This window comes from Panthera tigris, chromosome D3, assembly GCF_018350195.1.
Source record: "Panthera tigris isolate Pti1 chromosome D3, P.tigris_Pti1_mat1.1, whole genome shotgun sequence".
Taxonomy (NCBI): domain Eukaryota; kingdom Metazoa; phylum Chordata; class Mammalia; order Carnivora; family Felidae; genus Panthera; species Panthera tigris.
Genome location: NC_056671.1, coordinates 43,181,864 through 43,208,108, shown reverse-complemented (window position 1 = coordinate 43,208,108; position 26,245 = coordinate 43,181,864). Strand labels below are relative to the sequence as shown.

At 38.9% G+C, this 26,245-nt stretch overlaps 1 protein-coding gene across 2 annotated transcripts in view; it reads left to right on the top strand.

Moving 5' to 3' along the window:
* The first annotated feature begins 3,029 nt into the window (after positions 1-3,029).
* The window catches only part of CLUL1 (clusterin like 1), a 36,373-nt gene continuing 13,157 nt past the window's right edge, over positions 3,030-26,245 (top strand). For both annotated transcript variants that reach the window (XR_006209963.1, XM_007075941.2), the window contains exons 1-5: positions 3,030-3,348; positions 10,313-10,431; positions 12,073-12,221; positions 18,050-18,217; positions 20,442-20,874. Coding sequence is in view for 1 of the 2 variants with exons in the window: in XM_007075941.2 (XP_007076003.2) it covers positions 3,233-3,348; positions 10,313-10,431; positions 12,073-12,221; positions 18,050-18,217; positions 20,442-20,874 (985 nt within the window). In the remaining variant the exon portion in view is untranslated. The remainder of the gene's footprint in view (positions 3,349-10,312; positions 10,432-12,072; positions 12,222-18,049; positions 18,218-20,441; positions 20,875-26,245) is intronic.

Here is a 26,245-nt window from a genome sequence, read left to right as displayed (position 1 = left end):
AAGCAGGCTTTGCACTGAGAGTGGGGAGCCTGATGTGGGGCTTAAACTCACGAACTGGTGAGATCATGACCTGAGTGAAGATCAAGAGTCAGAGGCTTAACCAACTGAGCCACCCAGGTACCCTAACACGCATTTTCAATGTATCATTTGGCTTAGTTGATTTTCTTTTTAGCCTCTTACAAGTTATGCTTTTACAACTTGTGAGCAAGGGTCTTTCTAAGCACAACAGGAAGCTAGATGCTAAACTGGAAAAGGGTTAACAGATTTTAGCTACTTTAAAAACTAAAAACTGGTTATCTTGATGGCAATGGAAAGCCCTTGAAGGCTTTTTTATTTTAAATACATTTATTTATTTACTATTATTTCTTAACGTTTTATTTTTGAAAGACAGAGTGCAAGCTGGGGAGGGAAAGAGAGAGAGGGAGACACACAATCCGAAGCAGGCTCCGGATAGCTGAGCTGTCAGCACAGAGCCCTACGTGGGGCTCCAACCCACTGACCATGTGCGATCATGACCTGAGCCAAAGTTGGATGCTTAACCGACCGAACCACCCAGGCACTCTTAAATACATTTTTTAAAAAGTTTATTTATTTTGAGGGAGAGAGAGCCAGGGAGGTGCAGAGAGAGAAGAGAGAATCCCAAGCAGGCTCCGCACTACCAGCGCAGAGCCCAATGTGGGGCTTGAGCTCACGAACTAGTGAGATCATGACCTGAAGTGAAACCAAGATTTGGATGCTTAACCGACTGAGCCACCCAGGAGCCCCTAGCCCTTGAAAACTTTTTAAACTACGTTTACATGATCTCAGTTTGTCTTTTCCCTCTGGGATCACCTAGCTCCCAGTTAATTTTTCATATTGGCCACAACTTTTTTTTTTTTTTTTTTTTTTACTATTTGCTCTTCCCTGTGATGTTGGTCTCCTTCCATTGGCTGTCACCAAGTCTTCTAGTATTTTGGCTGCTGGTTATGCATCTGGAATGGCATGTATGCTGTGTAAGACAGGAGGATGTGGGAAGACAAGTGATGTGACCTCCTAGGTGCCATGCACCAGGAATTTAAAATCTCTTCCACCCCCAATGAGAAAGAATGAAATATGGCCCTTTGTAGCAACGTGGATGGAACTGGAGAGTGTGATGCTAAGTGAAATAAGCCATACAGAGAAAGACAGATACCATATGGTTTCACTCTTATGTGGATCCTGAGAAACTTAACAGAAACCCATGGGGGAGGGGAAGGAAAAAAAAAAAGAGGTTAGAGTGGAATAGAGCCAAAGCATAAGAGACTCTTAAAAACTGAGGACAAACTGAGGGTTGATAGGGGGTGGGAGGGAGGGGATGGTGGGTGATGGGTATTGAGGAGGGCACCTTTTGGGATGAGCACTGGGTGTTGTATGGAAACCAATTTGACAATAAATTTCATATATTGAAAAAATAAATAAATAAATGAAATCTCTTCCACCCCTGAGAGATGGAGATTTCTCTGGGGAGAAATTGTAATGGAGAGGATCGGAGGTGCCTGTGCCCAAACAGCTAGAGTGTGTCAGAGCAGGGATGTAAAATTCTGTTTCTCCTCTTTCCTGCTATAGACAGGAAACCTGAAGGTCAGATAAGGGAAGTGACCTGCCGAAACCCACATAAACTAGTGGATTTTGGAGCGAGGGCTCAATCCAGGTCTGGCTCTAGTTTTAAATTTCTCACTGGGCCAAGGTGCCTCTTCCTAATAGAGTTTACAAAATATAGTTAGAGAAACTAGACCTGCGCCACGGTCAGGGGACATTTAACAAATGAGGTGACCTTTGAGTAGGCCCATACTGATTATTACGTGCTGAGCACAACATGTCACCTAAGGACAACGCACCCGCCAAGGGAGGCACTACCGACAACGCCAAGCGCACAGACATGTTAGCTGAGCAGCAGAGGGGACCGGACCCCGGGACCTAATCACCACACGGCTCTGCCTCCCACTGTCAGGCTCCACCTAGCGCCCCGACCCTTCTCAACCTCGTTTCTGGGTCCTGAAGGCTACGAGGTTCCCGGGGATGGAGGGCCGGCTCTTCTAGGATCTCTGCCGGGCGCGCGGCGGCCGGGGGCCTAGGGACCGTCCGGGAAAATGTCAAATTCTGACTTTATAATGAGGTTTAGTGGGATATACTTCTTCATGCTGTATTCAAGCTTGATCTTTTTCATGAAAGATTTAGAAGTCTGGATTCAGTGCCTACTTTTGCTGCCTATATTTTATGAGCCTAAAATAATAATTTTAGTTCAGTCTGAATTGTTTTTTAAGAAATTGTTGGTCTACCTTTTAGTTACATGTGCTCTATGGCTCAACACAATATTTTCATTTGTATTAACTAAAGTGACATGTTCAGCAACTCCATAAGAAAGATAAGGTGGCTGTAATGTTTTATTTTACAGATTGATTCAACTCGTTCATTATACTCAAACAATGATGAAGCTTGGTGAGAATAAGAAAATAATAATCACAGAACTTTAGAATTGGGAGGAGTAATAGTTGGGATTATTTCTTCCAATTATTTCTAATTTTTGGATGAGGACACAGAGGTCTGGATTGCACAGAGTGGCACAGATTTTGATGAAAACTGACCTCTTAAATCAGTGATCTTTATACTATACCACTGGTTCTTTCTATCAGTGAGTTAGCCAACCTTTGCCTACAAAGGGAGCAATTTGTAAAAGAGAATTTCTATTCTATTTCTAAAATTTAGCTTTGTAATATGAATCATGTCCTTTAAATTTGTTAAATAAATAGCTAAATTAATGAAGACAAAGAAGAAAGAACAGAAACAAGGAACGAAAGAAGGAAGGAAGGAGGGAAAGGAGGAAGGAAGGAAGGAAGGAAGGGAAGGAAGGAAATAAATCTACTGAAATTAATTACTATTATAATCTACATCAATAATTTGGATTTTAAATTTTTGAACTTTTTCATTTTACTTCTTTTATACAGTCCCTCCTTGGTGTGTGTGTGTGTGTGTGTGTGTGTGTGTGTGTGTGTGTGTGTGTGTAGAATGTCCTCTTGTTACTGTGGAGGATTACTTCTACCAGGATAACACTCCTGCCTCTCACCCTTCCAAAGAAGAGTAGGTTGTTTGAATCATGGAGAATCCACTAGCCCATATCTCATCAGTTGTGAGAACGCATTAGAGATTCACTCACTTTCCTTCCCTTTCTGACCTTACTGGTGCAAGTCAGCAACTCCAGCTGTGTACAGGACACATGCAAGGCTCCCAGTTTGCAAAACTGCAGGGGACTGTTGACTTTGTATCTTGGAGTTGGGCTGCACATAGGAAACAGCACAAATGGCACAGGCTTCCTCATCTGCTCTCTGCCAAGTAAGTATCCCAATAGGAAGGGCTGAGGTTGTCTGGCTATGCCAGTGGCAGAATGGGTGAATCTAATCAGGGGTGACTTAGTAACAAGTCCATTATGGTCACATATATAAGACATGCTGTCCAAGTCTGACCTTAGCAACGTAGCCTGACATTTTGAAGTCCATCTGTCTGACTCCTCAGCCTATTTCTCGGTTGATACTCCACATACCTTCTTTCTGTCTTTCTTACCTAAGATGACCTTGCTTCTAGGTCTCCTTGGTTACCAAATAGCTATTTGGAATATTTTATAATCCACTTAAATCTTAAACATAATGATGTCATAATTATGAAAATAATGGGGTTTGTATGAAATATTGCTTAATCTTAAGAACAAAATGGCAGCTGTAAAAACAGATGAAATAATTAGAGGAAGAAACTTTTTGGAAGCTTCAGGATATTTAAAAAGTAGTTAGTACTAGTTAGTAATAAACTTAGGTTTTCAGAAATTACACTTAAAGGAGGAACATGGATTACAGAAAACAATCTGCCACTACAGGATAAAGCACTGGTATTGCTAAACAACAGGTTCCTTTTTCAAAAAAATGTGGGCTTGTTGAAAAAGTACGGAGATGTCAGCCATGACTTCAAATGGTCCCTAACTTAGACAACAGCAAACTAATGAGCAAGAGTTCTCAGGGTTGAAGTAGCGCTGATTAATTTACTATGACTAACTTTTCCAGAACTGTGCTCTTCTCTTCCTAAGAAAAATACCCAAAGCCCTGCTTCTTCCATGGGCCGACTAGTCACCTCTCAGGATAGGACACATCTGTTTTCAGGTGTGGACTATAATTGCTCAACAGTGACATTAAGCTACTTAAAATACTAATAGTTCAAGTTTTGCTTTGAGATGATCTGTTTGCCAATAGAGCTAAGAGGTTTCCAACTAAAACAGATAATTAGTGGGTAATCAAGACAGCTGAAATGGGGTGTGGGCTGGACTTTGAGTGTGTCCTGTAATTGCCCATCCCGGTGCCCAAGTGGAGCACAGATAAAGTCTAAACAGCAGTTTGCTCAAATACGGAGACTAAGGGCCCTCAAAAGGCAGGTGGGCTAGTTCAGAGCAGTCAGTGTGACCCACTTAGAAAGTACTAAGCACATAATAAGTATTGACCGGCTAATTCCTCCAAATTTTAATGGGGACCATGATGATTCTGAGATGTCAGTAGCCAGAGAGACCCAGGCTACAACTGGCTATGGTGACTGAGAGTTCTCTAAATTGTTTTTAAACAAATCATTAGCTGGATTTTCAGTTCAGCTAATCAATTATTAAATTATAGTGGGCCTGAAATACTCATCTATTGCATTATTTATATGCTGGGTTTTTATACTTTATCTACTTAGAATGTGTTTGCATATATTCAAAAAAATGCCAGCTATATAAATAATCTTCAAAATGTTTTATCTAAGAGTTTATTTACTCTATTTTGTATTGTGGCTTATATTTCCAAAGAAATTTGTTTGGCCTATATAGGAATATATGTATCATAAATTTCAAATTAAAAAAAAATGCTTAAGGTTGTAACGGGTCCTATCAAAACAAAATTGTGTAGAGAAGAGAAGATCAAGGTGGCAGAGCAGGAAGATCCTAAGCTCACTACCTCCCACAGACACACCAAAACTACAACTACATATAGAACAACTCTCTGAAAACAACCTGCAGGCCAGTAGAACAGCCTTTCCACACCTGAAGATATAAACAAAAAGCCACATTGAGACAGGTAGGAAGAACAGAGATGTGGTCTAGTCGGGAACTACAGCCCTGGTACAGTGAAACACATGGGAGAAATGTCATGAATGTGGAGGTCCTTCCTGAAAAGCAAGGAATTCAAGCCTGACATCAGGCACCCCAGCCCTGGGTCCCTCCAAGGGAAGACAAGCCTCCATAACACCTAGCTTTGAAAATCAACAGGGCTTAACTCCAGGAGAGCTGAGACTCTACTCTCAAAAGGCTCATGCCACTGGGTGTTGTATGGAAACCAATTTGACAATAAATTTCATATATTGAAAAAAAAAAGGCTCATGCAAAAATTCACTCACTCTGAGACCCAACACAGAGGCAGGAGTTTGAAAAATTCCCAGGCCATGTATGAAGGAGATTTATTGACTAGTTTTAGGGAATGTGCCAAAGGAGCAGGAAGTTGTAAGAATCTTCTCTAGGGATAGGACTGCTGACAGGCCCCATTTTCCTTAATCTCCTTTTAACTAGCATCTACCTTGATGAGTGACATTTCTGATACTTCCCATCTACCTTGCTACCACCATTCACCCTACCCAGGTGGACCTGCCCAATCCACCTACTCTGGCAGGCACTCCTCCAAAGTGACTCCCACTCTACCACACACCATGGATAGCTCAGCCAGGACCAGAGTCCCTCTCCAAAGATACTTCCACCCTGCCACACCCAGAGAACATCCTCCCCACCAAAGCAACTCCCACCCCTGGAAGGGGGCAGCCCTGCCTACCAATGCACCTGCAATAGTCAGGGCTGGGCTTTACAACCAACCACATCAAGGACCAGCCCCACCCACCAGTGCCCCCTCAGCATCAATAAATGAAACAGAACAATAAATAATAGAAAATAATAATGAGACTAAAAGTTAGTTCTTTGGAAAGATAAACAAAATTGATAAACCTTTAGCCAGACTCATCAAGAAAAAAAAGAGAGAGAGAGAGAGAGAGAGAGAGGACCCAAATAAATAAAATCAGAAATGAAAGAGAAGAGGTTATAATCAACACCACAGAAATACAAAGGATTATAAGAAACTGCTACAGGGGCACTTGGGTGGCTCAGCTGGTTAAGCATTGAACTCTTGATTTAGGCTCAGGTCATGATCTCATGGTTCATGAGTTCAAGACCCACATTGGGCTCTGTGCTGACAGTGCAGAGCCTGCTTAAGATTCTCTATTTCTCTCTCTGCCTCTCTCTCAAAAATAAATACATAAAAATAAACACTTAAAAAAACAGGTATTATTCTGCCATAAAAAAGAATTAAATCTTGCCAATTGTGACAACATGAATGAATCTAGAAGGTATTATGCTAAATGAAATAAGTCAGACAGAGAAAGACAAATGCATATAATTTCACTTACATGTGGAATCTGAAAAACAAAACAAATGATCAAACAAAAAACCAGATTCTTAAATGCAGAGAACAAACAGGTGGTTGCCAGAGGGGAGGTGGCTGGGGGGATGGGAGGAATAGGTGAATGGGATTAAGAGGTACAAATTTCCAGTTATAAAATAAATAAGTCACGGTGATGAAAAGTACAGCATAGGGAATTATAGTCAATACTATTGTAATAATGTTATATGGGGACAGATGGTGACTACACTGATCGTGAGGAACAGTGAGTATGTTCAGAACTGTTAAATCACTATGTTGTGCACATGAAACTAATATAGCACTGTATGTCAACTAAACTTCAATCATAAATTAAAAATTAAAAAAAACATTAAAAGGATCACATATCACAATCAAGTAGGATTTATTCCAGGCACGCAAGGATGGTTCAATATCTGCAAATTATACCACATTAACAAAATTAAGGATAAAACTCATATAATCATCTTAATATATGCAGAAAAGCACTGGGCAAAATTTAACATCCATTTATGATGAAAACTCTCAACAAAGTGGGTACAGAGGGAACATACCTTAACATAATAAAGGCCATATATGACAAACCCACAGCTAACATCATACTCAATGGTGAAAAGCTGAAAGTTTTTCCTCTAAGATCAGAAAAAGACAAGGATGCCCACTTTTACCACTTTTATTGAACATAACTCTGGAAGTCCTGGCCATAGCAATCAGACAAGAAAAAGAAATAAAAGTCATACAAATTAGTAAGGAAGAAATAAAACTGTCACTATTTAAAGATAACATATGATACTAGAAAATCCTAAAGACTCCACCAAAAACTACCAGAACTAATAAATGAATTCTGTATGGTTACAGGATACAAAATCAATATACAACAATCTGTTGCATTTCTATATATTAATAATGAAATAGCAGAAAATGAAACTTAAAAAAATCTTATTTACAATCTTATTTGATTGTAAATCAAATTTACAATTTGGTTCAAAAAGAACCAAATACAAAGGAATAAATTTAAGCAAGGAGATGAAAGACCTATACTCCGAAAATTATAAGACATTGATGAAAGAAAGTGCAATTGACACAAATAAATGGAAAGCTATACCATGCTCATGGGTTGGAAGAATTAATATTGTTAAAATGTCCATACTACTCAAAGCAATCTACAGTTTCAATGTGCTTCCTACCAAAATACCAATAGCATCTTTCACAGAACTAGAATAAATAATACCACAAATGATCCTGAATGGAATCACAAAGACCCTAAAGAACCAAAGCAATCTTGAGAAAGAAGAACAAAGCTGGAAGTATCACACTCCTTAATATCAAACTGTACTATGAAGCTAAAGTAATAAAAATAGTATGGTACTGGCACAAAAACAGACACATATTTCATGTGAGAAATAAACTCACATGTATATAATCAACTAATTTACAACAAAAAGGCAAGAATAGGCAATGGAGAAAAAACAGTCTCTTCAACAAATGGTGTTGGAAAAACTAGACAACTATATGCAAAAGAGTAAAACTGGACCACTTCCTTCCACCATATACAAAATAAACTCAAAATGGACTAAAGACCTAAATCTAAGACCTGAAACAATAAAACTCCTAAAAGAAAATATAGGTAGTAAACTCTTGGACATTGGTCTTAGCAATATTGTTTTGGATCTGTCTCCTCAGGCAAAGGGCAACAAGCAAAAATAAACATGTAGAACTATACCAAACCAAAAAGCTTTTGCACAATGAAGGAAACAATCAACAAAACTAAAAGGCAACCCACTGAATGGGAGAAGATATTTGTAATGATATATTCAATAAGGAGTTAATATCCAAACTATGCAAAGCACTCCTACAACTCAACACCAAACAAGACAAAAAACAAAAACAAAACAAAACCCACAAACAGTCTAATTAAAAGATGGACAGAGAGGGGTGCCTGAGTGGCTCAGTCAGTTAAGCATTTGACTCTTGATTTTGACTCAGGTCATGATCTCACGGTTCGTGGGTTTAAGCCCTGTGTCAGGGCTCTGTGCTGACAATGCAGAGCCTCCTTGAGATTCTCTCTCTCCCTCTCTTTTTGCCCCTACCCTACTCATGTGCACTCTCTCTCTCTCTCTCAAAATAAATAAATAAACATTTTTTTTAATGGGCAGAAAGTAAACATTTTTCCAAAGAAGACATGCAGATGGTCAACAGACACATGAAAAGATGTTCAACATCACTAATCATCAGGGAAATGCAAATCAAAACCACAGTGAGGTATCACCTCACACCCATCAGAATGGCTAGTATCTAAAAAACAAGAAATAACAAGTGTTGGTGAGGATGCAGAGAAAAGGGAATCCTCATGCACTATTGGTGGGAATGTAAACCGGTTCAGCCACTGTAGAAAACAGTATGAAAATTCTTCAAAAAATTAAAAATAGAACTACCCTATGATCCAGTAATTACACTTCTGGGTATTTATCTGAAGAAAATTAAAACACTAATTCAAAAAGATATATGTACCCCTATGTTTATTGCAGCATTATATACATTTACATTTATTATAGCATAGGTAACATAGTCAATAATATTACAATTACTTTGTATGATGACAGATAGTAACTAGACTTATCATGGTGATATTTCATAATGTATATGAATGTCAAATCACTATGATGTACATCTGAAACTAATAAAATATTGTATGTCAACTATACTTCAATTACAAAATATTTGTGTATAATAACGTTACTCAAGGTCATTGTTCCTGATCATGTGCACAGCCCGCCCTCTAGTGTTTCCTTCTAAAACCTACCAAATTTTAAACCATACTCTTAATCTCAAAATATTAGGCTAATAGGATTATGAACTGTGTCATCAAATTAAAAGAACCAGGCTAAACCCCTGACAGAGATGAAAGTTAAATCAGAGAAAATTGAAGGCCCTTTAAGAAGCGGGTGGTAACCTCACTGGAGAAATACTGCAAAGTTAGTGGTAAATATATATTAAAAAGTTTCATTTGGTAAAATAAAGTCTTAATAGAAAGAAGAGTTAGTTCATAGGATAGGTGTAGATATGTAAAATGGGATAGTTTTGTAACTACTAGTACCAGTGTTATTTTATTAAAAAGACAATCCAGATGTTGATTAAATAATGAAATTATTTCTTCCCAAAATAACAAATATACATAAAGCAGGTAAATATCTCTTTGGGAAGAGTTAAGATAATCTAACTTATTTGTATCTGGAATGTTTATAACAAAAGTATATCAAATTAAATTTAAAAGAACATTCATTATCTGAAAAGAAAAAAAATAATTGTACATTATTCATGTATCTTGATGGGTTTCATAAGACATATAAGAAAAATCTGTGAGGTTATTTTTGCTTTCGTGAAAGAATAAGTCATAAACTACCCAGGGTAAAAACTTACTTGAGCACTCAGAATTTTGGAGGAAAAAAATATCCTTCTGACATATTTTAACTAATTCTGTATTTCAGGCTGTTTCTGTTGACAAGAACATACAATGAAGTATGGATTCTATGGGGCTGTGATCCATACTATTCGATGTCTTGAAGTTCAAATACTTCAAATGATGACCTTATTTAACTGTCATAAAGAATGTAAACAAAATAGGGACTTGGGTTGTCTTTTTTTTTTTTTTTTAATTTATATTTCAGGTCTCCTTATGTCTCAGGCATATTAGCATAACTTGTCTAAAATCATAAAGAAAAATTGACAGAAAACTGCTTGAGATCGCCATGTGTTTTCAATTGATGCTGGCAAAAACTAACCTAATGGAAGGCATTTGGTACAGGTTTATTTTTCCTTTGCAGTAACAGCAGGAACATGAAGCCATCACTCTTGGTGTTTATTGTGTATCTGCTATGGTTGGAAGGACGTCACTGCGCACCTACTTGGAAGGACAAAGCCGGTATCCATGGAAACCTGAAGGGTATGTTTGGTTTCTTTATCTGCTCTGTGTCCTGTTTGCATGTTTGCATGTGTTGCTGGCATATACAAGTGATTTACGGTTGAGAGATAACCGTATTCATTACGGCCCTCCAGTTTCACGGTAGGATGTTCTCTCAGCACTTAAACCAAGTAGACATGATGCCAAACATCTGGAATAAAAGTAGAGAATTCCAGCCGAGTATCTGAGAACGTTCACATATCCAGATGTTTGCTATCACACAGATAAAACTTGCCAACTTTCGGGCTGCCATTTCTTGGTATCATCCAGATGTTTGGTATCCTCTCAGCACGGTTTTAACGAACAGTGAAATTCTTTTCTAGCATTTGAAAAATTTAAACAATTAAAGTTATCTGTGCAGTTATTCCTGAAATAGTGAAAGAATGGGTTATAGTGACATTGAATCTGGTTAGTCTATGTTCATGAACTTGTGACCTTTGCTTGACGATATATGCTTTGGGTACTGAATACTTAGAAAAATAAATTAGTTAAAATGCTGCTTTAGGAAGGTCTATGATTAAACTCAGAAACAAAAATAAGTTCCTTTGGAAGCCACACTGACTACTGCAAAGAGAGAATGACAATGAATTTTATACCCACCAAAAGCTTATTAAAGATGTAGAAAAGAGGTGTCTGGGTGGCTCAGTCGATTGAGTGTCAGACTCTTGATTTCATCTCAGGTCATGACACCAGGGTTGTGGGACTGAACCTTGCATCGGGCTCCATGCTGAGTGCGGAGCCTGTTTAGAATTCTCTCTCTTTCTCTCTCTCTCTCTCTCTCTCTCTCTCTGTGCCTGGGCACCTGGCTGGTTCAGTCAGTTAAGTGTCTTGATTTTGGCTTAGGTCATGATCTCATGAGTTTGTGAGATTGAGGCCTGCATCGGGCTCTATGCTGACAGCACAGAGCATGCTTGAGATCCTCTCTCTGCCCTTTCCCTACTTGTGCTCTTTCTCTCTCAAATTAAATAAATAAACTAAAAAAAAAAAAAAAAAAGGTATTCTGTCTCTCCCTGTCTCCCTCTGCTCCTCTCTCGTGCTTGCATGCTCTCTCTCCTTCTCTCTAAAATAAAAAAGTAAATACAATTTTTAAAAGGGTATATAAGAGATGTCCAGCAGGTTATTAAAGAATCTTGTATTATATGAGATACTTTCTAGTTTTAATGCCTCCTGGGAAGGCAATTGAAGCTGAAAGAAAGGGCAATTGTTCGCTGTGTTTGAGGTTCCCATTTGGCATTTAATATAAATTGTCTGTGAAGAAAATCTGAATTTTTTTCTAATATAAACACACTTGAGTTTTAAGTGAAAGAAAAAAAACTGGATAACTGGAAACAGGCCCTGAGTGAAAGGACAAGAATGAGGTTAAATGAACTCTGACTTGTCTAGGAGCTCAGACACGAGGAATAGAAGGTATCATCTACATGGCAGCTGTGTCCGTGGGGCAGCTAACAGCCAATCCATTGTGATCTGCTTCCAGAATTTGATGCTGCAAAAGAACAGCTAAGTCTCTATTTAAGGGACATAATGAAAACTGGTGAACTTATTGTTCACAGTTCACAGTGAACTTATTGATACACTGCAATTTGATCAGATCTCAAAGGGAAAAAACTGCAATGCTTTTTTTAGGTTTTCCTGAGGCTGGAGACATAGATGGAGACGAAGAAGTGAAGAAGGCTTTGATTGGTATGAAGCAGATGAAAATCATGATGGAAAGAAGAGAGGAGGAACATACCAATCTAATGAAAACCCTGAAGAAATGCAAAGAAGAAAAGCAGGTACAGTAATTGGGAACAACACCTGATCTTAAATATAGCTAGACCATAAATACTGCATCTGTTAGTGCAGTTGATGACTTATTTATTTTCCCTAACAGTAGATTTTCTGGAGAGCAGCTCTTAGTGGATGAAAACTTCAAAGGCAGAGTGGGCCTTTGAAGGACTCCAAATCCAGGAATTTGAGGGATTCATCTCTGTTGGGGAAGTGCTACTTTCTTAAAAATACTTTATCTTTAGTCCATTCTGACTCTGGATATGGAGTCAAAAGTGTTCATGGAGTTTTTGGCTAGATCTGTGGTCTCCAAAGGTTTTTGAGCCCCCATCCCTATTACTAATACTATTCTTAGTGTTCACTCCTAAATTTATGCATATTAGTTTATTTGTAAATTAGACACACGAATTGCTACCATTAATATCTCAAGGCAAAAAATAGATGTAGGATGAGGTTCATCACTAGCTAGGGTGGATGTTAAATCCATATTTCAAATAATCTGGAAAATATTTTGAAACTTTTTAGTTGATGGCCAGGTCTGATTAGATCATAGTTTTACTTTGTCATGTGACCAACAAAGAGCTTATAATGAAGACGTTTCAGCTCTGCGGCTTGCTTCTTGTCTACCTGAGCTTAAATTATTCATATTTTTTAATCTCATGGGTATTGTTTGGTTTTTATCAAGAATCTTTTGAAGCTTCTTCCCCATTTGGTGAGGGCTAGCTTAGTTAAAACTAAATAATAAAACCATCATTCACCTGAGCCCTCTAAATGGCAATTCATTGCAATCGGCTCCAAGGGAACAAAGAGAGAGGGAACCAGTGTGGATGCTCCTGGAATGTGGAGGACCCACTTCCCCATGGTCCTCTCGAGCAGTTGGTGACATGCAGTGGTCTGACATAAGCACCACAAGAAAGCACCAGTGTATATAAAATAGTACATCAGCCTAATAAGTTTCTTTATTCAAATGCCTTCGCTTAATAGTTACAGTTCAAACTATGTATCTTACCAATGGGAAATACACATTACAGTTGACCTTTGAACAATGTGGGAGTAAGGGGTGCTGACCTCCAATCGAAAATCTGCATGTAACTGTTGACGCCCCCAAAACAATTTCTAATAGCCTACTGTTGACCAGAAGCCTTACCAATTGTATAAATAATCGATTAACTCATATTTTGTGTGTTGTATGCATTGTGTACTGTACTCCTACAATAAAGCTAGAGAAAAGAAAATATTAAGAATATCATAAGGAAAAGACAATACATTTATAGTACCGTCCTGTATTTATTGAAAAAAATCCACCTGTAAGTAGACCCATGCAATTCAAACCCATGTTTTTAAAGGTCAACTATATATCCAAATATCCAGAGAAGATGTTAAAAATTGTTCATATGTTACAGAATTAAGCTTAATATGTTTCTAAGTTATGAACACTGCATGGCTCACAGTTTAATAACATTAACAATGAACAAAACATTCAAAACAATTCAATTATTTTTTAAAATTATTTTCAACATTACCCTTAAATCAAAGAGGAAATCAAAACTGTAACAAAATAATTTGGAAAGTATTCTAAATTTTAACATTGAGAGTAAATTACTTTAAAATTTTATTTTTAAAAATTTATAAATGTGGTAAAATACACATAACATAAAATTTACCATCTTAATTATTTTTATGTGTATGGTAAATAGTGCTGAATACCTTCACAATTCTGTGCAATCAAGCTCCAGAATTCTTTCCATCTTGCAGAATTGAAACTCTGTATCCATTAAACAACTCCCTACTTCTCCTACCCCGCCACCTACTTCTCCTTCCCCGCCATCAATTTTTTAAATTATTATTTTTTTAAATGTTTACTTACTATTGATAGAAACAGTGAGAGCTGGGCACAGGGCGGGGAGGTTGCGAGAGAGAGGGAGACACAAAATCCGAGGCAGGCTCCAGGCTCTGAGCTATCAGCACAGAACCCAACATGGGGCTCAAACCCACAAACCATGAGATCATGACCTGAGCCAAAGTCGGACGCTCAACCGACTGAGCCACCCAGGCGCCCCCTTTTTTAAAAATGTTTATGTACTTTTGATAGAGATAGGGGATCAGTTTTTAAATTAAAACTTAAAAATAAAAGTTTTAATATTTCCTCCCTACACCTATACCTATAAACATGTAAAGTTGGAGGCCACCAACTGCAGATAGCTGCTGGATTTCTTTATTTCTGAGTACAGTGGCCTCTGGGTGTCCATTGAGCCACTGGAGCAGGTCTGTGTGACAGGCTGACGCCAAAGTTATATGTGAACCTGTCACCAGATTGGTTGATGTTACGGCCACACCTATACCCCTTGTGGCACAGGGTCCCTAGCAAGGAAAGGAGATCACTTGACTAGCAGCTGCAAACCCTCCTCCCTTTGGACAGCAAGCAAAAGATTTGAGGAAGTCAAAAATAGCTCCTTATAAGGATAATGTGAAAGCCTCTGGAGCTGGATTCTTCTGTGATGGGCTTGTGAGCTGGCCCCTGGGAATAGTGACACTAGTTATCATTTACAGGCTCTTTATAAAACACATTATCATGTGTAGTAATCCTTCCAACATCTGCAAAAACCATTACTTTCCCTTTACAGCTAAGGAAACTGAGGCTCATGATGTCCATGAGCGTGTTAACCCAGCGCAGTTATGAATGACCCCAGAGAAAATCAGCTGTCGGCACTGTGCCTCTGGGACCCAGTGACTTTCTGTTTTTGTCCCTTTCTCTGGCCTCCCCACAAGTCAAGGGTGTAATACTAAGAAAAGAATGCTTCAGTTAGGGGTGGGTCAAGTAAACAGATGTCAGTTTCAGTTTGCCCTCAGGAATCCCAAGAACTAGTAGGATTTTTTTCTTAAAAACCTTCTTACTATATAAACATTCATTAAATTATACTCTTAAGGTTTGAAGCCTCAAAAACTTAATTAAAAAAAAGGAAAACCTATTTAACTCTGAGTCCCCCTCCCTAAAATTACTTTATGATTTTTTTATTTTTAAAGAAAAAATTTTTGTAACGTGTATTCATTTTTGAGAGAGACAGAGTGTGAGTGGGGGAGGGGCAGAGAGAGAGGGAGACACAGAATCCGAAGCAGGATCCAGGCTCTGAGCTGTCAGCACAGAGCCTGATGCCGGGCTCGAACTTATGAACCGTAGGATCATGACCTGAGCTGAAGTCAGACGCCCAAGTGACTGAGCCACGCAGGTGCCCCCCTAAATTTAAACTGAGGATAAAGGATACTTTAGGCAAATGATGACTTAGCAAATATGGGGTTGGTGCCCCCAGTCTCCTAGTACGGAGCACTACCCATCCTCAGGTGACCTAGGGTCATCACAAACCCCTTCACAGCCCCTCCTTATTAATATTGAATATTATTATATCAATATAATATTAATTATATATTATATATAATTATATATTATATTAATATAATATTAATATTAAGAGATTATCAATATATGATTTAATATAATATTAATATACTGATACAAGTATTAATGATTAATAATTAATATTATATTAATATATTAATATAATATTAATATTCAGAGAGCATCTGAAATTAACTGAAAGTGAGAAACTCCAGGGTGGCTTAAAGTGATTTGACCCCCACACCAAGTTTATATAGGACTTTGAAAATCTGTAAACTACAGGAATAGTCAGCAGGTAGGACATTTTAGGGGGAAACAGAAGGAATGGGCAGGGCATTTCTCCCCAGAGATCTTCCTCCATGGCAACATTACACTACCAAAACTTGGGACATGTGATTTGGTAACTGGTTTTTGTTGTGCTCTCAGAAGGAAGTGGAAGGAAATCGAGGCACACTATGTGCCTTGCTTGTTTATCTCAATACAAAACCTTAAGAGGTAAATCCTATTGCTATTCTTATTTGCTAAGGAAGATACTAAAGCTCAGAGATGTTAAGCCATTTGCACAAAGGTACACAGTGAGTGTAGCTTGGAATTGGAAATATTGGGATTTCGGTTTATGGTGACAATGAACAAGACATTTAAAATTGGTACTGACTGGAACGCCTGGGTGGCTCAGTTGGTTGAGTGTCCAACTTCTGTCTAGGTCATGATCTCATGCTGTGAGTTCGAGCCCTGGGTCAGGCTCTGTGCTGACAGCTCTCAGCCTGGAGTCTGCTTCGGATTCTGTGTCTGCCTCTCTCTCTGCTCCTCCCCTGCTCATGCTCTGTCGTGCTCTCTCTCTCTCAAAATAAACATTTAAAAAAATAAATAAAATAAAATAAAATAAAATAAAATAAAATAAAATAAAATAAAATAAAATAAAATAAAAATGGTACTGACTGAGGAAATGTGGGCAGTATTGTTTCCAGCCATGGTGGGGTAACTTTCTTGAGAAGATGTAGGAACCCAAATTGATCTACAATGCCCAAGGAGATAAGGAAATCATCAAAAGATTCTCAGTGCCCAACTAGTTCTTTGGGCTTAACATGACAGGGAAAGGTGATTTCTTTTTCTTTTCCATTAGGTAAAAATCAATACTAAATTGGTTTTAAGTACGGAAACTTTGCCTCCACTGTGTGGTTTTCACTTAAGGGAGTCACTGTTAGCTCTGAGACTGTTTTATGGAGGAGTCCATTATATCCAGTCACTCCCCTGAACTAGGTCTCAGGCTTGGAGGGAGCTTGTCTTTAGAAGTCCACACTAGCAAGGAGACCAGGGGTCTAGGCAGGGGTGCTGGCCTTGGGGGAGGTCCCGGGGGCAGGGCTGAGATTCTCAGGGACAGGCTCCTTACCACCCAGCGTGGGACCTGACCACATACAGCAAGGCACCACGAGGGGGAGCACTCGGAATATAGACAAGAAGAAAGACAACCTCAGAACACTGGCATGTCTGCAATTAGAGTGTAACTGGCTGGGCAGATTTGATTTGATATACAAGAATTGCCCTTTCTTGCAATGTTTAAGAACGTACAAAAATTAAAGGCAACATAAATGACGGAAATAAATTTGTCAGCTTTATAAACCTTAAAGCCCACTTTCCACATCTTCCAAGAACTACATGTGAAGACAGACAAGTAAACAGGTAAATTATAGTCATCCCCCAGAGTAGAGACCACATCCTAATTCACCCGCATCTAGTGCAATGTCTGTCCCATCACAAGTACCCAATAAATAGCTGTTGAAAGAAGGAATAAATGAATGAACAGATGGATAAGACTTTCAGTCTTCAGTAAGGATCAACCAGTGTCTTTTCATTAAACAAACAGAAAGCATTCAGGTAGACCTGTTAACAGCTAGGGGCACAAAGAAAGAGTAAAGAAGTACATCAGAATACGCATATTTTAAAAATCAGCTAAGGTACACATAGAGTTATGAAATGGAAATAGGACGCTTGTTTCTTTTTTTAATTTTTAATTTAATTTTTTTAAATTTACATCCAAATTAGTTAGCATATAGTGCAACAATGATTTCAGGAGTAGATGCCTTAGTGCCCCTTACCCATTTAGCCCATCCCCCCTCCCACAACCCCTCCAGCAACCCTCAGTTTGTTCTCCATATTTATGGGTCTCTTCTGTTGTGTCCCCCTCCCTGTTTTTATATTATTTTTGTTTCCCTTCCCTTATGTTCATCTGTTTTGTCTCTTAAAGTCCTCATGTGAGTGAAGTCATATGATATTTGTCTTTCTCTGACTAATTCCACTTAACATAATACCCTCTAGTTCCATCCACGTAGTTGCAAATGGCAATATTTTATTCTTTTTGATTGCCAAGTAATACTCCATTGTATATATATACTACATCTTCTTTATCCATTCATAGGATGTTTGTTTCTACTTTTTAATTAGGAAGCCTTGAGACTCATGAATGAAGTTCAGGAACATCTAGAAGAAGAACAAAGTCTATGCCAGGTGTCTTTGACAGATTCCTGGGACGAATGCAAGTCTTGCCTGGAGAGTAACTGCATGAGATTTTACACAACCTGCCAATCTAGCTGGTCCTCTATGAAAAATACGGTAAGGGAAAAATAGAGCTCAAGGTTTCAGAATACTTAAGGTACATACTCCAGCTTAATTTTTAAAAATTAACTTATTTTACTATTTAGAATAGAAATGCCTGACCTGATATTGGCCTTTTGTGACCTAGAATCTAACATTCATGCTATGTACAAATCACCTGTGTATATTCAAATTACAAGATAAAACAGTCATTCAGTGTTCATCTCTCCCTTTAATGACACAGTGTATATCCCTCTTGGAAATATCCTGAATCTTTCTGTCTTGTATTTGTCCTTTGTGAATACGTTCCCACTAGATTGTAAGCTCTTTGAGGGCAGGGACCACATGTTAGCTGTCTTCATTTAAGCATTAGGTATCTAATAAATGTTTGCTGAATTGCATTCTAAATAATAGTATTATAGTCTCTGATTTCAACCTGCTTTAATTTTTTCCCTGGAGGCCAAACATTTGAAGACATCCTCTGCCTCCTGAATCTCTCCTTCAACAGGCTTGCCTTCTTACAGCAACACACACATATGCACACATTCATGTCCTCTTTAACCATATCTATGCATTCCCTATAGGACTGGCATGTTTGTTTGTTTTGTCCCCTTTGGCTATCTGTCTGGGCAGAGGGACTCACAGAAGGTGGTGACCTGAATAGGATAAGCTCTGCCCCATAAAAGTCTCCTATTCTATTGGCCTGAATTTCTCTTCCCGTTCGAGACGTGAGCTGAATATGAAATGCAGTGAAATTTCCCTCTCTATATTACAGCATGCACTACTTACAGTATGCTCCTGGCTTGGCAATGCCATACCCAGTTATAGAGGGAGCAACCCCTAGGACAATTCATTTGCCAAGTTAATTTGCCTCCACTGTTAATTGCATCTGCTCTATTTTTATAGCCATTGTCACTCTCCAATATACCGGAAAACAGTGGAATGAGCACTGGCTGGAGGTCAGAGATTTGGGAACCATTCCTGTCTGTGCCAGTTGTGTGACTTTATGAAAATTTCTTGGGGCTTTAAAGTTTGTTTTTGTGGATGGATTCAGGCAAATACAAGCTGGCAGAGAGAGGGACAGACAATCCACCCAGATTACTTTTTTTTTTTTAAGTTTATTTATTCATTTTGGAGAGAAAGAGAAAGAAAGAGAGAGAGACAGAATCCCAAGGAGGTTCCATGTGGTCAGCATGGAACCTGACACGGGACTTGATCTCACAAGCTATGAGATCATGATCTGAGCCAAAATCAAGAATTGGACACTTAACTGATTGAGCCACCCAGGGGTCCCAACTCCCACCCCGGCCCCCACCCAGATTACTTTTTGAGAAAGGCAAGAATAATACAAGAATTTCTGGGGATTTCTTTGAACAGCATTGGGATGCTACATCTGTGATGTCGGATAGTTGGTATGCTCCATAGCTTTCAACATGGCCACAGCGCTACCATATAAGGGCAATTGTGTTCTAGCACAAACCTGGAAGTCATATGGATGTAGGGCATGGTGTGACTGCTGGAAAATATTCTCCCTCTGAGTGTAAAATTCTACAATTAGAGATTCATTTCTTTGACTCTAGCCAAAGAGGGCTTTGATCACTACTAATATGTAACCATCCCTGAGTAGCCTATTTAACTCTATCAGGCATCTATAATTCAGTATGAATGTGTTTATCTTTTCCTTTCCATGGACTAATTTATGAGACAAGAAAGAGAAGACCATAAAGTCACTAACAACATTACGCTAAAGGAAACAAACCAAAAAAAAACCCCAAAAACAAAAAAACCCCAAAACCAAAAAACCCTAAGACAGAGATGAAAGGCAAGAGCTTTTTTCATAGTTTTGGGGCAGCCTACACAGTACCCTTTAAACCTTGACATGCCAGCCTCTGCCGCTACATCAGGCTGTGGCTTGCCAACAATATTAAAAACTTGGCCTTTGGTAGGCAAACATAAACAAGGAAAAATTTCAGATCCTATTTCCACAAACAAAGTCAAAGTTATAAGAGTGTTAATAAATTATCTTAAAAAATGAGTCACCTTTTCCTATCTTGCCCAGAATTATTTTTGATTTGGAATGACCACTGCAAGTTGACTTTGAAATTTACAATAAGAAATGGTCCATGTCAATTGTCCTTCCATTTAAAAAAAATAATAAAATAAAGTTGATTTTTAAAAAAGAAATGGTCTAGAAAGAAAATTAATCTCTTATTCCATTTCTATCCTCCACCTCACCCCACAGGTCGAACAGTTTTTCAGGAAGATGTATCAATACTTGTTTCCTTTCCACGAAGATAATCAAAAAGATCTCCCTGTCAGTGAAAAATTCATTGAGGAGGATGCACAAGTGGCCCAAATAGAGAATGTATTCAGCCAGCTGACCGTGGATGTGAGATTTCTCTTTAACAGGAGTCTTAACGTCTTCAAACAGATGCAGCAAGAATTTGACCAGGCTTTTCAATCATATTTCATGTCAGATACAAACTCCACGCAGCCTAGCTTTCTTCCGGTTTTATCCAAAGAACCAGAGAAAAAAATGGATCCTGTGCAAAGTTGGGACATTCCCAGCTTCTTCCAGCTGTTTTGTAATTTCAGTCTCTCTGTTTATCACAGTATCAGCACAGCAGTCACCGAGACGCTGAATGCAATAGCAGATTTACCAAAGCAAGACAAAGGCAAGTATTAAAAGATGATTTTTACTTAGATGTCAATACTAAGGTCAAGCTTTGTTTACCTTTGGAAATGGTAGACACTTCTAAGTCATTTTACAATGTTTCTTAGAGTGACAATTTATGGATAATTGACGTTTCAGAGCCTCTTAGAGAAAGCTTCGAAGTCTGCCAAACACCATCCCTCTTCCGTCATTGTCAATAGCCCTGTGGGGCTGTTCTGTCTTTTTAAAGCAAGTTTTCAAAGCTGATAAGGAAAATGCTAGCCGGGTGAGAAAGTTGAACAAAATGGTTGCCCCCTTTATCAAAACTTGTGTATATATGCTCTGCTCTATTCTGCCTGAACATCACGGGGCTTCTTTAAAATCAGTCTAGACTCCTCAACTCACAGTTTGGGAAGAAGCATAGTGTCACATATAACCAGTGCCCTCCATAGTGCCCTCCATAGCCTCCTCTGCATCACTGCCGTAATCCCTTAAATCATAACATTTGTGCACAAAGCCATAGAAGATGCTTATAGAGAAACCCAAAGCTACATAATCAGAATTTCTGTAAAGGATAAGAATTGCCTTCTACCAATACCAAACATGCCCCAAGATAGACCATGTTGGAAACAAAATGCTGCGGTGTGTCTTCAGACAGAAGGAGGTGCCTTCCTTGGGTTTCTGTGGAGTGGCTGGGACACAGCATCTCAGAAATGAGAGCTGCTGGGTGGGCCAAGGTAGGGTTTACATTCACTTAGATTTATGTCTTATGGACCACAGAGCCACATGAAAGAATGCTCCCCTCTGGCATGAAAAATAAAGCGAGCTCCTTCTAGAGGCTCCTTCTGCCATTTGTGACAACATGGATGAACCTGGAGGACATTACGCTAAGTGAAACAAGCCACACACAGAAGGACAAATAGTACATGATACTGCTTAGATGAGGAATCTAAAATAGTCAAAGTCATGGAAGCAAAGAGTAGAATGATGTTCCTGGGAGCTGAGTGGAGGGGGACATGGGGAGATGTTGGTCAGAGAGCAAAAAACTTCCATTACATAAGATGGGTGAGTCCTAAACATACAAGTCCAACTGTGCAGAATAGTGCCTATTGTTAAACACACTGCACTGTATACTTGAAAATTGGCTAAGAGGGTAGATCTTATGTTAAGCATCGTTAATAATAATAATGACAATAATAATAAATAAATAAGAGGGCAGGAGGACATTTTTGGAAGTGATGGATAGGTTTATGGCATAGATTGTGGTGCCAGTTTCATGGGTTTATACTTCTCTCCAGACTCTTCAAGTTGTATATGTTAATCACGCAGAGCTTTTTGTATGTAGAAAGAAATGGGCTCCTTCTAGCTATTTTCCAGTTATATCAGCTGTAGCTGGCAACATCTGAATCATATTCTCAAAATTGCCATGACATTGCATCACTGGTCTCTATACAGAAGAGTATAGAGCTACCTCACAGTACCAGAAACCAAAGCCAAAAAACAATACATGACATCCTTCCCGTCCCATTGTTCCATGAGTAGAGAACAGCCATCATTACTGGAATCATTGCTGGGTTCTATTTCAGGGTCTGGAGGACTTTTCTTGTAAGTCAGGTGTTTTCTCTGGTATTCTATTCTGAGGTCCCAAATTCACCAATATTCAGGAAAAGCATCAAGGCAGTAGACTAAATATATCAATGCTAGAGTGATATTGAGTAATTTTTGCCTGAACTTTTAAATAGATATCATTGTTTGGGGATAATATTCAGAATGTGTTCCATCTTTCACATTGTGTGCATCCTTATATGTGGATGCACATCCTTATACATGTGCAGAGGAGCATATAGTGATTCATCTGCACTGAAATCTAAATAACTTTCCAATCACTACAACCCCCTCCCACCCCACCGAATAAGAATGTAGGTTTCCACCAGTTCTGCCCCAGCTTCCTCTCCATTCACACACACCCTGCTCAGCTGGCCCTCTGCACAACCCCCACCTTGGTGATAACCGGCATATCCAGAGCCTCCTGTAATGCAAACGTAACGTAAATGCAAGTATGAAAAACAAAAACAAAAGGGCCTGTGATACACCTTTCAACTCTTCTTTCTCTGCTATCCCTACCCTACCTGACAGCACAGAGCTAGCTCAACAGAAGAGACATTCTCTTCTCGGATAAGCACATGCAGACTATTTATCAAAAATAGTCAGGGAGGGGCCATAGGGTATTTGCAAGCGATTTCCATCACTTTTCTGGACAGGTGGTAGGTGAGGAATAAACCTAATGTGTCTGCACAGTCTGCCTAATGAGAAGACATTTTGAGATTTGTCCCTGTGTAGACAGAATAATAGCTGCCCAAAGATATCTACACCCTAATCTGCAGGACCTGTGAATATGTTGTGTTACGTGGCAAGGGGAAAGTAAGGTTGTAGATGGAATTGAGGTGCTGGTCAGCTGATCTTAAAACGGGGAGATTATCCTGAATTATCCATGTGGCTACAAGGGTTCTTCAAAGTGGGAAAGAGGGGCACCTGGGTGGCTCAGTCGGCTAAGCATCTCTTAATTTCAGCTCAGGTCATGAACTCACGGTTCATGAGAGCCAGCCCCATGTCAGGCTCCACGCTGAGCATAGAGCCTGTTTGGGATGGTCTCTCTCCCCCTCTGTCTGCCCCTCCCCCCCTCACATGCAAGTTTTTTTTCTCTCTCAAAATAAATAATAAACATTTTTTAAAAAGCAGAAGAGGGAGGCAGAACAAAACCCATAGAGATGGTAATATGAGAAGGCCCCTACTTTGCTGCCTTTGCAGGTAGAGGAAGAGGGCCATGAAGTAAGGACTATAGTTGGCCTCTAGAAATTGGAAAGGCAAGGAAATAGATTCTCCCCTAGAGCCTCCAGAAAAAAAAAAATCCCCTGCCAACACCTTGATTTTAGGCCAGTGAGACCCATTTCAAACTTCTGACCCACAGAACCAGAACATTTGTATTATTTCAAGCCACTACATTTGTGGTATTCTGTTACAACAGCAACAGGAAATGAATACAAGCCTCTTGTCAATTACGATGGCCAACATTGCCTGAGTGAGCACTGTGTATCTGGCAACCTTCATGGATGGGTTTTATTTGTCATGATTGTCCTAAGTGCTAAAATTAGAAAAGTAGCTAAAATTGAATAATGAACACCATTAAAAGGAAAGAGGCAGCAATAAAAATTCTGAAATATTTTGGTTATTAGTATTTTTTTCTTTGATTGTGATTTCATTTTTGTCTCCATATGGGAGAATTTCTTTCCTACCTCAATCTTTCTAGACCTAAGTTCCTACTGAAAGAGAATAAAATAGCTCTTGTAGTTGTCCTCACTTGCCTCATGAATCCCTGGCAAGGATAGATGGCGTTGAATGAAACTGTGTGGTGCAGTAGCCTGATGCAATGCTGGTTGCTGGGAGATATGAGCTCTAATCCCACATTGGAGAGTGTTGCTGCCTTTAATTTTCCCTCTGACTGGGGTGGGGAGACAGAGGCAAGTGGGGAGAGGAGATGGTTGCTATGAGTGACAGCACTGGAAGTAGCTGCCTAGAAGGGTCTAGAGCTCAGTGATGGGTTACTGTCATGCCATGGCACAGAATGAGGAATTGGTATCACATGGACCTGGAATTTGCCATCCCCAATCTACACACCAGGTGTTCAACTAGATGCTGGGAATAAGACCATGATTATGACACAGCTCCCTGACTTTTAGGAGCTCAGTCCAGAGAAAGGAAAACAGATCAGTGGACAACTACAAGACCATTGTAACTGAAATGACAGAAAAAGGTATGGAAGAATGACATGATTCAAATGATAAGACCAAATCCCTTCCCTCAACGGGCTCAGGGTCTAACAGAGAAGGTAAGAAAGCAAACAGTACATGAAGCAGAAACAAGCTCTACAGTAGAACTCCTCAGTGACTACAGAGGACCGTTCAGGAAGGCAGCTGAGAAGAAATGGCTTCCTATTCAACAAAAGGAGATGGTTGCCTTACACACCACATGATGTAACCAATGCCTCAGAGGTTTTTAAGCAACAGATTTCACAATTTATCTCAAAATGAAATGTTTTGTTTTAAAATGTTGATGGTTCAATATAGGAGAAAATCATTGGGTTGTAAATTAATAATAAATGTTTCCTAATGTGAAACATTCAGTTGAGAACTGTCAATTTTCTGTTGGATTGACTTCTTTTTCACATCATCATTTTCATATGGATTATTAGTTCTTCCAGAAAAAAAAAAGGGTTTCTCAAAAGTTGATCTGCTTTAGATGTTTTCCTAAATTCTTGATCCATTGTTTATAACACCATATATATGAAATGCAAAAGGAATAGTAATAAAGTAAATGCCTACCACCCAGTTTTAGAAATAGATATTCCCAGTGCCTTTGAAACTCCAATGTATTTCCCAATTTTGGCTTTAAAAGATTAAAATAATTATTAGAAAAATTTTTTTAAAAGTTTAATATTTATTTCTGAGACAGAGAAAGACATACAGACAGATGGACAGACAGAGTGTGAGTTGGGGAGGGGCAGAGAGCAAGGAGACACAGAATCCGAAGTAGGCTCCAGGCTCTGAGCTGTTGACACAGAGTCTGACGCAGGGCTCGAATTCACAAACCGTGAGATCATGACCTGAGTCAAAGTTGGACACTTAACTGACAAAGTCACCTAGGAGCCCCTAGAAAAAATTTTAAATAGAAAGAAATCCAAAGAGAAAAGCAGCTTACAACTCCCTATTTAGTTAATCCATCGACATCAGAAATAAAAATAATAAAAGTAAGACACACTAAATTTAAAATAATTCAAATATAGGGGTGCCTGGGTGGCTCAGTTGGTTAAGTGAGTCTTGATTTTGGCTCAGGTCATGATCTCACAGGTTCATGAAATGGAGCCCCACATCAGGCTCTGTGCTGACAGCACAAAGCCTGCTTAGGATTCTGTCTCTCCCTTTCACTCTCTGCCCTTCCCCCACTTACACTCTCTCTTTCTCTAAAAAATAAATCAACATTTTTTTAAAAAATTAAAAATAATTCAAATATATAAAAGAACAAAACAAATGAAAGCTGCCCTCTCACATCCCATCAAGTATGTCTTCCCAAAGATTCCTCATAATTCCCTCCAGAAAATAAAACCATATGCATTAACTTTTCTGAAGGAGGAGTGTACAAATAATAATGAATAATAATAATAGTAATGTGATTGTTGGATTAAAGAATATGTGCAATTTTTAATAGATGTCAAATTGTCCTAGCAAATGGTTGCAACAATGGACCTTCCTATGATTGAATATGGAAAGATTTTGAAAGAACTGGTAAGACAAAGAAATGACATCTAGTCCATGCCTTTAAAATGCAGACTCTAATGA